Here is a 12548-nt window from a genome sequence, read left to right on the forward strand (position 1 = left end):
CCTGAAGAAGCTTAAACTCATCATCGTCAACAGCTCCAAATATTGCATTAAGTGCCCTAGCATTATATTTGGACAAGTTCTTTTCATCTACCGTCCATCGTGCCTTAGGTTTAGTGATCTTGTCACTAGCTTCGGTTTTCTCATAGGGAGGTTCCCATCCTTCTTACACAGCCGTCCAAGCATCCTCACCTAGATTTCGGATCAGCTGGACCATGCGTACCTTCCAGCGACCATAGCCTCTATCATCCAGCATGACAGGCTTCTGATGTATCACCAGTTCATTAGCTGACTCCATCTTTGTCTCAAGATCTCAACCTGTGTCGAGTATGAATCTCTCGTCGGTTGGCTGCTCTGCTATCAATTGTAAAAACAAGATATAGCCAGCAATGAACAAAACTTGTTCTAATATTAAGAATCACTTAAACCACCTTACAAGATGTGATTAATCAGTTTTACACACAGTCAACAAGACTTGTCACTGACCAATTCTTAATCTCTCTCAAAACACAAGAACTCCCAAAGCTTTTTATACTTTCGAGTCTTATCAAATCTCTCAAAAACGGCTAAACAATATGTTTGCCTTGACATCACAATATATATGAACCACCTATGACCTACTTTCCTAAATAAACATAAGTTCAAATCTTCTAGTTGATACGATAATATCTTGTCCTCCAATTAACAAGTCTTCAAAAGTATTGCCACTTCATCCAATATCCGTGACTCCTCCCAGGCGCGTAATCATCTTCCAGAATCCTACAACACATCCTTGTAGCATCAGAACGTCTTCATGCTCTCAAAACACTCCTCCGCATCCCATCTTTGAATAATCCCTTATATATTAAAAGAGAAACATTCTCACACAAAATGCTGACGTGTCGCACTCACAGAGCTCCAGACACTATTTCCTTTATTTGTCATTAATTTTTAATAACATTTATATCAGTTTTCCAAAAATATAATTAACATCTAAATTTAAATTCTTATATTCTTTTTTAACTTAATTATACAGTATCCTTTAATTACATTTTCATAAAATATTTTAAATAAATTTTAAGAACTTTTTGTTCATATCATATGATAATCTAATTGATATTATAATAATTCTTACAGGTTAAATTTTACTTATTAAACAGAAAATTTTATATATATATTTTTTAAAATATATATATATATATACTACACAATCGAATTTTAGATTCCAATTACCGATAAATATTATAGATTTTGTAAATAAAATTACATTAAAAACATTTAATAATTATTTTATACCGCACGTGCGGGCTGTTACCTAGTAGTGATGTATACAATAACTTAATAAGCTAGTGCAGCCCATTTTTAAATATCGATAAATCTAGGCCTGTAAATCCCAATGAGTGTATACCCCGTTTCATTTCTTGATCTAGATTAAGGTATATATTGGATACCGTGGTTGCCTGAAAACCTTGGATGATGTATAACTCTCCTCTTCTATCTTTTTCTTGGGATTCACGTTTTCTATTCTTGATGTATTTGGTCCCAACCCGTTGGCGTTAAGCAGCTTCTTCTTCCTTCTATATTATTGCAATTTAGGATTAGTCGGTGTTCATCTCTAGCTTTCTTTTCTACAGAGATAAATTTTTCATGTAACGGGCATAATCCGTCGGTAATTTCCGACGGATTATCGACAGATTTCTAACAAGACTCGTGTTGGTCAGTTTTCCGTCGGAAAAAAATAGACGAAAAAAATCCGTCAGATCTGTCACCATTTCTGATGGATTACCGACCAAAGCCCACCGTCAGAATATCCCGTCAGAATTTGGTCGGTAAATATACCCATTACTAATGTACTTCGAATAAAATTCGGTTTCCGACAGATTTCCGACAAAATTGAATTATTACCTTTCTGACGGATTTCTGACGGATATCAGTTTCTTTTGGTTACTCTTCTGATTCTAAATAGTTTGTTTTTATTAAACTTATTGTAACTCGAAGGTAGATTTTTAATTTTTGCGTAATTAATTCCATCTTACTATTTTCTGTCCAAAATTTTAGTAAATAAATAACTATTATAGTATAATAAATGGGAAAATTCTCGAAAAAAACTCCAACTAATATATGCATATTTTGAGAATTCCTTATTTTGAGAATTAATTCCATGGTTATCATAAACACATAATATATGCATATTTATGAAGAAAAATTATGGAATCAATGAGTTTAAGCTATAAACCGTCGGAAATCTGTCAGTAACTAGCGTCGAAAATCAATATCCGTCAGAAATCCGTCGGAAAGTTCTGACAGATTTCCGACGGGTCTCGAAATTTTTACCCGGGAATGAAATAAATTGAAATTAAGAATTTTAGCCATAACCGACGGTTTTTCTGTCGGTTTTCCGTCGGAAATTTCGATATAACCTAAGTAATTGTCTTCTTCTCCCTTAGCTATCCCGACAATTTTTTATTTTTCTCGATCTCTCCGGCTCTCCCTTCTCCCTTCTCCGGCCGGCGATCTCTCCCTTCTCCCTTCTCCCTTCTCCCTTCTCCCTTCTCCGGCGAACTCTCTCCCTTCTCCCTTCTTCGGCGAGCTCTCTCCCTTCTCCCTTCTCCGGCCGGCGATCTCTCTCCCTTCTCCGGCGCTCTTCTCTCATCAGATTCCGGCGAAGCTATGACGTAAATTCTCTCTTTCCCTTTTAAATTTCTTAGTTTTGTTAGATATCTTAGGAATATGCTAGGTTTATAAGATTTGATGAATTGGAATTGTTTGGGTGTTATTGATTTGAGGATTTGGATTGTATTTTGGATTTGATGAAATTAATTTTGTGACAATTGAATTTTGATGGATTGAAATTTTGATGGATTGAATTTTGCTCCCAAATTTTGTTAAGTTATTTTTTGAATTGATAAATTGATTTTTGTTAATTGAGTTTTGTAAATTTAATTTTGTTAATTTAATTTTCTTAATTAAATTGTTAGTTGAGTTTTGTTAATTGATGAATTAAATTTTGTTAATTGGATTTTTTTTTTATGTGATTGTTAGTTGAATTTTGATAATTGATGAATTAAATTAACAATAATTGGATTTTATAGATTTGATGATTTTATTGATTTGATGATTTGATGATTTGATGATTCGATGCTACAATCTCTTGATGGATCGGAGTCCACTAAAACCAAGGGACGAGTTTTCGGACTAGGCAATCTCCTCGAAGCAAGGTCCTACAACGTGCTTCTCATTTGCTCCCACCCAAGAGTTCCAACCAGAACAAGCTATGCAAAAGAAGGGACGAGGAGTACAAGAAGAGGGACGCAGAGCTAGCAGCGTTCATGAGTGAGACACGGGCACGACATTCCGCTTTTTAGGTTTTCTTGAATTTTAATTTGCTTTCTTTTAGTTTTTATAATATTTGTTTTAAGTTTCTGAATTTAACTTTAATAATATTTTTAAGTTTCTGAATTTAAATATATAAGCATTTCAATTTTAATGCAAATTTGTATAATTATTCTATTTTTTTTGAAAAAACAAAAAAAAAATTTTTGTCGGAAATCTGTCGGAAATGATGGAGTTTTCTCGGAACTGTTCTGTCGGAAATGTGTCGGAAACGTCGTTAAACCGTCGATTATACCGTCGGTTTGGTGGATATTTTAGAATATAGTTCGGTCGGTAAACCGTCGGTAAAAACATTTCTGACGGAGTTCTGATAGACAATTACCTATGGATTTCTGACTGACAGTTACCGACAGAATTACCGACAATAGGTACCGTCGGTAATCCGTCGGTAATTGTCTGTCGGAAATCTGTTAGAAATATCCGACAGATTACCGACTGAAATATTTTTCCGACAGTCTGTACCCGACGGACGTTTCCGTCAATCTTTGTTTCCGACGGGAAACTGACGGATCTGCTTATCAGTTCTAGCCTGTTTTCTTGTAGTGAATTCTAAAACCTGATTTGTACTTGTTTATTCATTAATTACTCACTTCGTCAATATTGTAGGGTGATAGATAGATATTTCATTCAGAGTATAATGGATATAGTTTTTTAGTATTTTAAGATCATATTTTGCTGTATATACAAAGTTAACACTTAACAGGCACACAAAATAATATCTTTAAAAACCATATTAGAGAATGTTCAGAAAATTAATAGAAATTAACATAAAGATCAAATGTTTAAAACAACAATATATTATACGTGAAACGGCTATTCATTAAGTTCACTTAATTATTGTTTCAAATTATTAGGGCTTATTCTTATACCCATGCAATAAATTTAACGGAGAAAACGAGATTCCAAAAAGCTACCTACAAAAGCAAAAGAAAAGGAAAAATAGAATTACATTGCATGCCCACATGCAGGTGTATGCAATTATAACAGGTAAGGAATACCCTAGTATAATACTTTCGTCAAAGTGGTCTCGAATGTGATATAAATGGCTCTCTAAGCCGTGGCAGCGAGCTTGGCGAGAACACCAACGGCAATAGAGTTGATGTAAGTACAAGGCTCTGTGTACACGGAGGTCCATCGCAAATCTTGGAAGTTGTCTTGACGGTCAGGTCCTCCCAAGATGGCTCCAGTGAGCTCGTTAGCGTTAGGCACGTTCTTGTTGTACCATTTGACGAAGCTCATTGGGCAGCTTAGCGGCGCGTTGGCTTCATGCATAGGCACTGAGGCTCCTCTGTGGTGGGCTTGCTTTGGCGGGTTTGGTCCGAACCCAACCATGTACGATCGTCCTCTTGGGTTATGTCCTAGTAAGTAGTCAATCTGATACGTGCATAAAAATAGATATCTTCAGGCCAATTTCTATCATTGTGTGAGAACATATTAGGTATATATTCTAACACGTTATATATCACTTTATATGCAAAAAGACATTGGAATCTTCACTTCCCAAGTATTCAAACTTCGTACGGTGGTCTTAGTGTATGTTTATTTTGCATTCTTATTGGAAATATAAAGATGGAGACTATATTACCTGTTTCTTAGCAAAAGCCCTGAGGTGTGAACAATCAAATTGCTTGTTTCCGCAAGAGATCTTTTGGTTGTGTTCCTGAAGTATATCAGCGTACGCTGAGAATAAGAATGCCGTGGAGGTGACGTATTGACTGTTGGCTCCATCTCTCAAGTGAATCATACCACCTAAATATTTTAATAACGAAGATCACACTAAATCATACTGTAAATATACAGTTTTAGAAATATATGTATGCATGGAGCTAGGCAAGACCTGGGGTAGTGAAGACTTGGTGGTAAGGACTGTCGGGGAGATTAGAGCAGACAAAACTATCGGCTTGTTGTTTGTATAGGTCAAGTCCTTTTGCGCCTTCGAAGATCAACTGCATTTACATATATTTATTTATGCATAAATCGGTTTCAGCCAAATAAATAACAACTTCGGATATGTGCTATATCCTATATACCTTGGTGATGAGGATCTGTGCACCAGCGTACTTGAGGTCCCAACTGAATTCAGCGACGTAAGCACTTATGGCTTCGAATTTGAGGTAGCTAAGGAACACCTCCTTCCTCGTCGCCTTGTATAGCCATGTTGCCGCCCATATCAACTCATCCTTCACATTATTTGTAATTAATATGAATTATATTTACGATATATACGAACAAAGAAAAGTAATAATTGATATACTACATTTCAACTAGAGATAGAAGGTAGAGATGGGATTTACATTGTAACCGGAGTTAGAACAATAGAAGGGACATTCTCCATCGTATGTACCCTTGTGGCTTTTGGCTAGCTTGAAAAGCTGAAATTGAGATATTAATCAGCAATTAATCTTTAGTTCTTTTTATTATTTATAAATTAAAGAGAGTTGTCTACAGAATATGTCATATTTCATACCAATTTGGCTTTGTTGAGGAGCTGGCGGGCATATTTGTGGTCGACATGGCGGAAAACGATGGAAGAAGCGGCAAATGCAGCAGCGGTTTCAGCCGCGATCTCCGTTCCAGGAACTTTATCGCTAATCTCCAAAATTGTCCTTGGCGTCTGCATGTTCTCGGGCCTCGCCCAACACTGGTGGTCGGCGTTTGGATCACCAACCTATTTGACCATATTCATAGCACGGCCATTTCAATTAATAAATAGGTAAGTTTATTTTTATTTCATGATTTAATTGCAAAATACGAAATTGATTATAAGATTGAAACCTGAACATATAGGCGGTTCTTACGAGAAGAACATTTGAGGAAATAATCTGTGCCCCAACGGATAGCGGCACGAGCGTTTTCGAGCTCTCCCGTAGCTCGTAATTCTTTCTCGTAGGTAATGGTAGACCAAGCCAGCGTTGTGATCGTGAACGCCATTGGAAGACCATACTTTACATTGTCTCCTGCGTCATAGTACCCTCCGGACAAATCCACCTATACATATATTATATATAGTAATCTCATTACTTGTAACCTAAGATCTGATTTCTAAATAAACATGATTTACTCGAGAAAATAAATATAACGAACCCAGACTTACATTACAGAGTTTGCCATCATCGAGAGCAGAGTCACCTCTCCATGGAACCCTATTGTTAGTAGGGAGTTTCCCTGATCTTTGAGCCTCCAAGAAGATGAGGGATTTGGTTAGGGCTTCTTTGTAGTTTATGAATGTACCATTCACACACACAATGCTTATGATTCCGTAGAGACCCAACAATATGGCCCTAGTCACAACATTTCCCCTTCTTTTATCACCATAATTACCCATGATTTCAAAATTATGTTTTGTAATAAAAATTCAAACTCTTTATATACGAAGTGAGAACAGAGAGAAAAGGAAACTGATTTTTTTTTTTTTTACTTTCTTTTTATGAAGTTCTGTTTTTTTTTTTTTTTGTTTCAACAAAAAACGAAAAACAACGCCATGCTTTTCGTTTTTTCTTGTTTTTTTTTTTTAATTGTTTTATTGCTTTTTTTCCCTTTCTTTCTACTTCAGATTTTATATCTATTAAAGATGGCGGGAATGATTAGGGAGAACTTATAATAGAATTTTCTTAGAAGGTTAAGTATAGGTTTACTAATCTTGACTTAGATATTCACATCCATTATCGTCGCTTGTTTTTTTTTTTTGTTTTATTTTTGGCCCTGATTTTTCTAATTTTTAAAATCCTAAAAAAAGATGATTGGATTCTTCGTTTTACTCGATTAATTTAGATCATACATTGTTTCTCTTCGAATGGTTCCTAGTAGTTCAACCGAAGTCATTAAAACCTTGTTTGTGATAAAGATTGGTATGACCCATGTCGATCAATAAATTTACGTTTGATGTAGTCATGTAGAAATTCTTCTATTGGCCACAAGTGTTTTTTGTGTCCGTTATCAAATAGACAAATATATAGCCCAACGTTTACATAATGAGACCGTATTATATCATCCACTCCTCTTGCTAGCTAATGTGTTGTAGGATTTGGTGGATACTTGTACATTAGTATTAGGCCCTAAGTAAATATGTACAGTTCTATATTGAATGAAGAGTTTGAGATTTTTCATGCGTCCACATTAGTCAATTAAATTTTATTTTTGAATGATGTCACTTCAGCCTAGGTATACTTATATCAATACAGTCTACTAAACAATATCCAGGCAGAAAAGAATGAAAAAAATAATGCAATATATTTCTCACATATATAGTCTTCCAATATTTGCTTTTTGCTCAACAAAATTATACAAGCCTTTATGTTGATTATTTTTTTTTTATGTATCATGCTCGTTTTTGTTTGATCAAAAAAATAAAATAAAAAGCAAGTGTGTTTTCTAGTGGGCCACAAACATCCCCGTAAATGGGCATATATATTTTTTGATACGGAAACCAAAAATGTTAAAAACAAGGATTGACAATATAGCAAGAAAGAAGTGAGTTGGCTTAGGATAAGAGCTAACATATTTCAATACTTATCTTGTTCTCTCTTTGTAATAACCAAGATTTTTATTTCTATATCTTCCCTTAATGGAGAAAACAAGGAGATCATATAGACACGGAAACGGAAACTCAAATGTCAAATATATACTTATATTTATCACAAACAAGGATCATACATTGTTTCTCTTCTCTATGTATTCACAAAGATTTTACACCTTTTCTGTGAAAAACTATTGACTTGGATCTCATGGATAAGATCGCTCGAACCTTCACGGCGGATCAAGAATTTGCTTGCTGGTCGTCGTCGTCGTCTTCTGAATCGATCGGGAAGAACAGTGATGTGGACGATGAAGGTGGAGAGAATGAGGTTGAGTCTTCTTACAAAGGTCCTCTTGATATGATGGAATCTCTTGAAGAAGTCTTGCCCATCAAGTAAGTATGTTCTTTTATAAAGTTAGTTGTCCGAACATGGAACACGTGTATGTTTTGAAGTACTATCTGAATTATAATAAGAGTTGGCTTCATTTTTAGGAGAGGTATATCGAAGTTTTACCAAGGCAAGTCGAAGTCGTTCACGAGCTTAAAGGAAACTGCGTCTTTGCCGTTGAAGGATTTGACGAAACAGGAGAACCTTTACAGTCGCCGCCGGAGGAACCTTCTCAGTCACCGGATATGTAGTCGTGGTGGGATCTCGAAGAAACATGTCAAGAGTGTTTTAACGGTGAGCCGCCAAAGAGAAGGAGACTCTTCTTCTTCCTCTGGTGATGATGATTCTACTCCGATTCTGAGGCTGTATTGTAAGGATCTTACACCGAGGCAGAGAAGTAACTGTGTTCCCGTTGTTGATTCGCCGCGGTGCTTTCAGACGACGGCGGGTGGGAACATCCCAAATATTATTTGTTGAATTTAATTACATCATTTTTTTTTGGTTAGACCTATTTATTTTCTTTATGTTATTCAGGGATTTTCTTACGAATTTGATATTTTGATGTTACATCTAAGCTTTAATTATATTAAAACTTCCAATGTTAAATTTCAACACTTTTATCCTTTTTTTGCCCTATTCACAATTGTTTTAAATTATTTATAATTAGATATAATTAAATGTAAAAGTGCTACCAAAGAAATAATTAATGTTTAAGATAATTTTTCTTTTTTGTTCTTATCATCATGCTCTTATAAGCGTGTGCGCAAGCACCGACTGTTACGATTTCTTACAAAGTTTTCTAAAAAAAAACCATTTCTTATGTGGTCAAGTAGTCAACATGATTAAATGTTGGGAAAAAATTAATACACAAATCAATAACGAAACAGAACCACTCAATGGTGATCGTTACTTAAGGGGATTACCACATCTCACAGATTGAGAATATTCCTCTCGTGGTGTTCTTTAGTAATCCGGTCAGATCTTGTTCGAATGACTTTAAAATGCAGCGAGTGGAGCAATCTCAATGCACCATCCATAAAACCAAAGTCGAATAACACGATGTAATGATTTGGAAAAAGTTACTCTTTGCTTTTATATCTAAAATTTGTTATTAATTTTAGTGTTCGTTATAAAAATAAGTTCTTGTTTTTATATAAATATGAAAGTTGTAAAGTGTTCTCTAGAATGACTTTGTGCTAGGTTCTAAGAACAAACTTTTACATTTCAAGACAAAAGCGAGAAGGATGAGGATAGCAAGAAGACCACCAAAGGAGCCACAAAGCCTGTGAATCCAGTAGGGATCAAACCTGGTCAAGCTCTGGTCACTGTAGAGAGATAAGGCAATGGCCAGGATCAACAATAGCAAAAGCACAGAGAGTGTAAACACAAAGCTCAATGGTTCGTCTTCAGGTTCTTGATCGTCTTCTGATGAATTGTCTATGTAGAGGGGTGAGAGCACGGCTAGTACGGACAAGCTGATGGCCAAAAACCTTCTGGATATTGTAAACCTCGATCCTATTTCCATCAAAAAATTGAAAAATCCTCCTTGTCTTCCTAAATCTTTGTTGCTCACTTTCTGTATCTATTGGGAATGACTAGATTAAGTTTGCAAGAAATTGGCTGAGGGAATTGAAATGGGAACTCACGTGTTCGGTCTGGGAGAGAAGCTTTGTGTGAATAGACCAGTTTTGGTTCATGTTTTCAAGGTTTAAGCACATTGTCTTGTAAACACGATTATGGTGAGCCACTCAACATTAACAACTAAGTTTGGGATCAGATGCTTCTTCACTTTATATTTCTTTCTTACATTTTCTTTTTATTCTGTTAAGTCTATAAAGATTATTGCTTTTTCATTTTCAGCATGTGCTAATGAAAAAATTAAAAAAAACCTTCATTTGGTATATTTTCATTCCAAATATTCACCAATCACTGATAGTAACAACTTGACCTGTATATTTTAATTACCGGTTTATGGTTATAATTTAAAATACTTTTAAGTGTGAAAACCTTACCAGTTCTCGAAGATGTTAGACCATCTCCAATGTATATCTCTATTTTTTTCACTAAAATAGAGTAATTCAAAAATAGAGTATTATTTTCCTCCAATGTATTACTCTATTTTCAACTCTAAAATAGAGTTAGTGTAAAAAATAGAGGTGAGAATAGAGTTACTCTATATATAGAGCAATCCTATCATTTTCTTTATTTTAGAGTAAAATATAGAGTAGAGTTGGAGCAAATGTTGCTCTATAATAGAAATTTGACTCTAAAATAGAGTGGGGTTAGAGATATCCTTAGTAATAGTATAGTCCATTGGGAGACTAAAACCATCAACCTTGAAAGGTCCATCTTGGATCACAAGATTCTTGTGCTCAGGTGGGACGATTAATTCGAAAAGGAACTTTATGTCTGTCTTAAACTGCATAAGCACACACAACTTTTATATTGAACACCTAGAATAGCAACATTACGAATTCGATTAGATTTAGATAACAAAAACGTAATCAAACGAATAAGAATTAAGTTGGGCTTTTAATGGGCCTATATGTGTTTTCATCAAGAAGACAAAATCTGATCGAATATAATATATAGTTTTATTATAATTCCATGACAAAAACAAAAACCATATGAATTTGGATCGTGAAATACAAAAAGTAAAGGTAATGCCGGTAGTGAGGCTGTGTGGGTGAGGCAATTCACCAAATTAAAAGTTGTTGGGCTTCTAAATGGGCCTATATGCTTTTCATCAAGAACCTTCTAGACTAGACAAAGCAAAAAAGTAATCATTTTTAGATTTCAAGATTAAAAAAAATAAACACACATGAATTAGATTGTTAAATACAGAATAATAAAAAAGTAATTACCTAATGAACATGATCAAGTTAGAGTTTAAAAGAAAGATTAAAACCCTAATTAACTTGGGGCCATTCGACTAGTTATGGATTGTCTTTCTTAGAACAGAAGACTCATTCCGTTATTAGCTTTCTCTATTTCCCATAAAGAGTCAACAAATCCAACATCATATTCATTCACCAGGTAACCTGATTGATCAGTTGATGAGTCACCGTAGAGATCTTCGATAGCGAAGGTATGGTATTGGTCATAGTAACTAGTAACAAGTAGCTTGTGATGAAGGCTCGCCATAGATCTTCTCGAGGGAGGAGAAAGTACAGTTCTGTTCAAAAGAAGCAATTTCATCACAAGAAGACGGATTCGAGGACTTTGGGTTTCCGTGGAGAGAAGAGGAGCTAGGGTTTTGATCAGAATTGGAAACAAATTGTGTTTCTTGAAATAGACTCATTCCGTTACTATCTTTCTCTGTTTCCCATAAAGAGTCAACAAATCCAACATCATCTTCATTCACCAAGTAACCTGATTAATCAGATAATAACGACTCACCATAGAGATAGAGATCTTCAATAGGCCGGAAACTAGGGTTTTGAACTTGTGCGCCACAGATCTTCTCGAGGGAGGAGAAAGTACAGTTCTGCTGTTCTGGAGACGAGTACTTAGTGTTTTGGTCGAGTGAAGCAGAGGAGCTAGGGTTTTGATCGGAAACAAATTGTGATTTTTCTTTCTTCGCAAGGCAATCCATCATATGCTTCTTCATTCTCATCATATGATCCACGATCATCTTTAATTCACAGAGATCATCGCAATAACGGTAGAGATCAGGGTCTTCCCACCAAAATCCTAGCTTGGTTTGGGGGTTAGTAATCTTCAGAGGAGACTTACCGTTGAGGTAGAAATCAGCAATTTCAGAGGCATGAGAGTAGCCGGAGAAGGAGTAAACGACGTCAGAGTTCTCTGCTGGGGAAGTTACCAAGACGGCGATGTTGGCTCCGGAGAGAAGACAGAGGTCAGCGGCTTTGGAAAAGAGAGTTTGACGGTGTTTGCTGCAAGCCACACCGAGCGTTGTTGTTTAGTGTCGCGTTTCTTAATCTCAATCTTTCTCTTTGTTCCTCTTTTCATTGTCATGGTGCATTCAGATACGTTTGATGGTATTGTTAGGGTTTTTTGTTTCGAGATTAAAAGAAAGAGATTGAGAGTGAAGAAAAGAAACAAACTCATATATTTATAGATAGATTCGATATCCTAACATTGTATAACTCACCCATACTTATTGTGTTTTCCTTTTTCTTTCCTTTTTTCGTTTTTTTTAATGTGATATCCTAATTAATGACGTTGTATGGTTTTGTGACCAAACTGTGCTTAATGTTTTACGTTTCAACTCAATAAACTGGAAAAAGAAATCTAGTAAGTAGAGTGAATTCC

The 12548-nt window shown here is 35.4% G+C and overlaps 2 protein-coding genes and 1 pseudogene across 3 annotated transcripts; 1 reads left to right on the forward strand and 2 right to left on the reverse strand.

Moving 5' to 3' along the window:
- On the reverse strand, positions 4189–6810 carry LOC104710865 (endoglucanase 16-like). 2 transcript variants are annotated; one of them, XM_010427523.1, is made up of 9 exons: positions 6464–6810; positions 6145–6357; positions 5837–6037; positions 5664–5741; positions 5400–5549; positions 5207–5315; positions 4955–5118; positions 4381–4743; positions 4189–4283 (listed from the first exon to the last, which is right to left on the reverse strand). In XM_010427523.1, exons 1-8 carry the CDS (start codon positions 6692–6694, stop codon positions 4420–4422), a joined length of 1470 nt encoding a protein of 489 aa, XP_010425825.1. In that variant the 5' UTR covers positions 6695–6810; the 3' UTR covers positions 4189–4283; positions 4381–4419. The 2 variants fall into 2 exon arrangements, with proteins under 2 accessions (XP_010425825.1, XP_010425824.1); XM_010427522.1 differs by having other exon boundaries at positions 4211–4743.
- On the forward strand, positions 7871–8817 carry LOC104710866. Its single transcript, XM_019230204.1, has 2 exons — positions 7871–8278; positions 8378–8817. The coding sequence occupies exons 1-2, from the start codon at positions 8094–8096 to the stop codon at positions 8748–8750; spliced, it is 558 nt and encodes a 185-aa protein (XP_019085749.1). The 5' UTR covers positions 7871–8093; the 3' UTR covers positions 8751–8817.
- On the reverse strand, positions 11226–12278 carry LOC104715212 (annotated as a pseudogene).

Source organism: Camelina sativa, chromosome 9 (genome assembly GCF_000633955.1).
Source record: "Camelina sativa cultivar DH55 chromosome 9, Cs, whole genome shotgun sequence".
Taxonomy (NCBI): domain Eukaryota; kingdom Viridiplantae; phylum Streptophyta; class Magnoliopsida; order Brassicales; family Brassicaceae; genus Camelina; species Camelina sativa.

What these genes read in the sequence shown, in the direction of transcription:
- LOC104710865 (XM_010427523.1), bottom strand. Translation starts at nt 6,694, where the DNA reads ATGGGTAATTATGGTGATAAAAGAAGGGGAAATGTTGTGACTAGGGCC. An exon ending in AGAACCGCCTATATGTTCAG is followed by an intron (nt 6,038 to 6,144) that starts GTTTCAATCTTA and finishes ATGGTCAAATAG; the next exon opens with GTTGGTGATCCAAACGCCGA. An exon ending in CACAGATCCTCATCACCAAG is followed by an intron (nt 5,316 to 5,399) that starts GTATATAGGATA and finishes ATGTAAATGCAG; the next exon opens with TTGATCTTCGAAGGCGCAAA.
- LOC104710866 (XM_019230204.1), top strand. Translation starts at nt 8,094, where the DNA reads ATGGATAAGATCGCTCGAACCTTCACGGCGGATCAAGAATTTGCTTGC. An exon ending in GAAGAAGTCTTGCCCATCAA is followed by an intron (nt 8,279 to 8,377) that starts GTAAGTATGTTC and finishes CTTCATTTTTAG; the next exon opens with GAGAGGTATATCGAAGTTTT.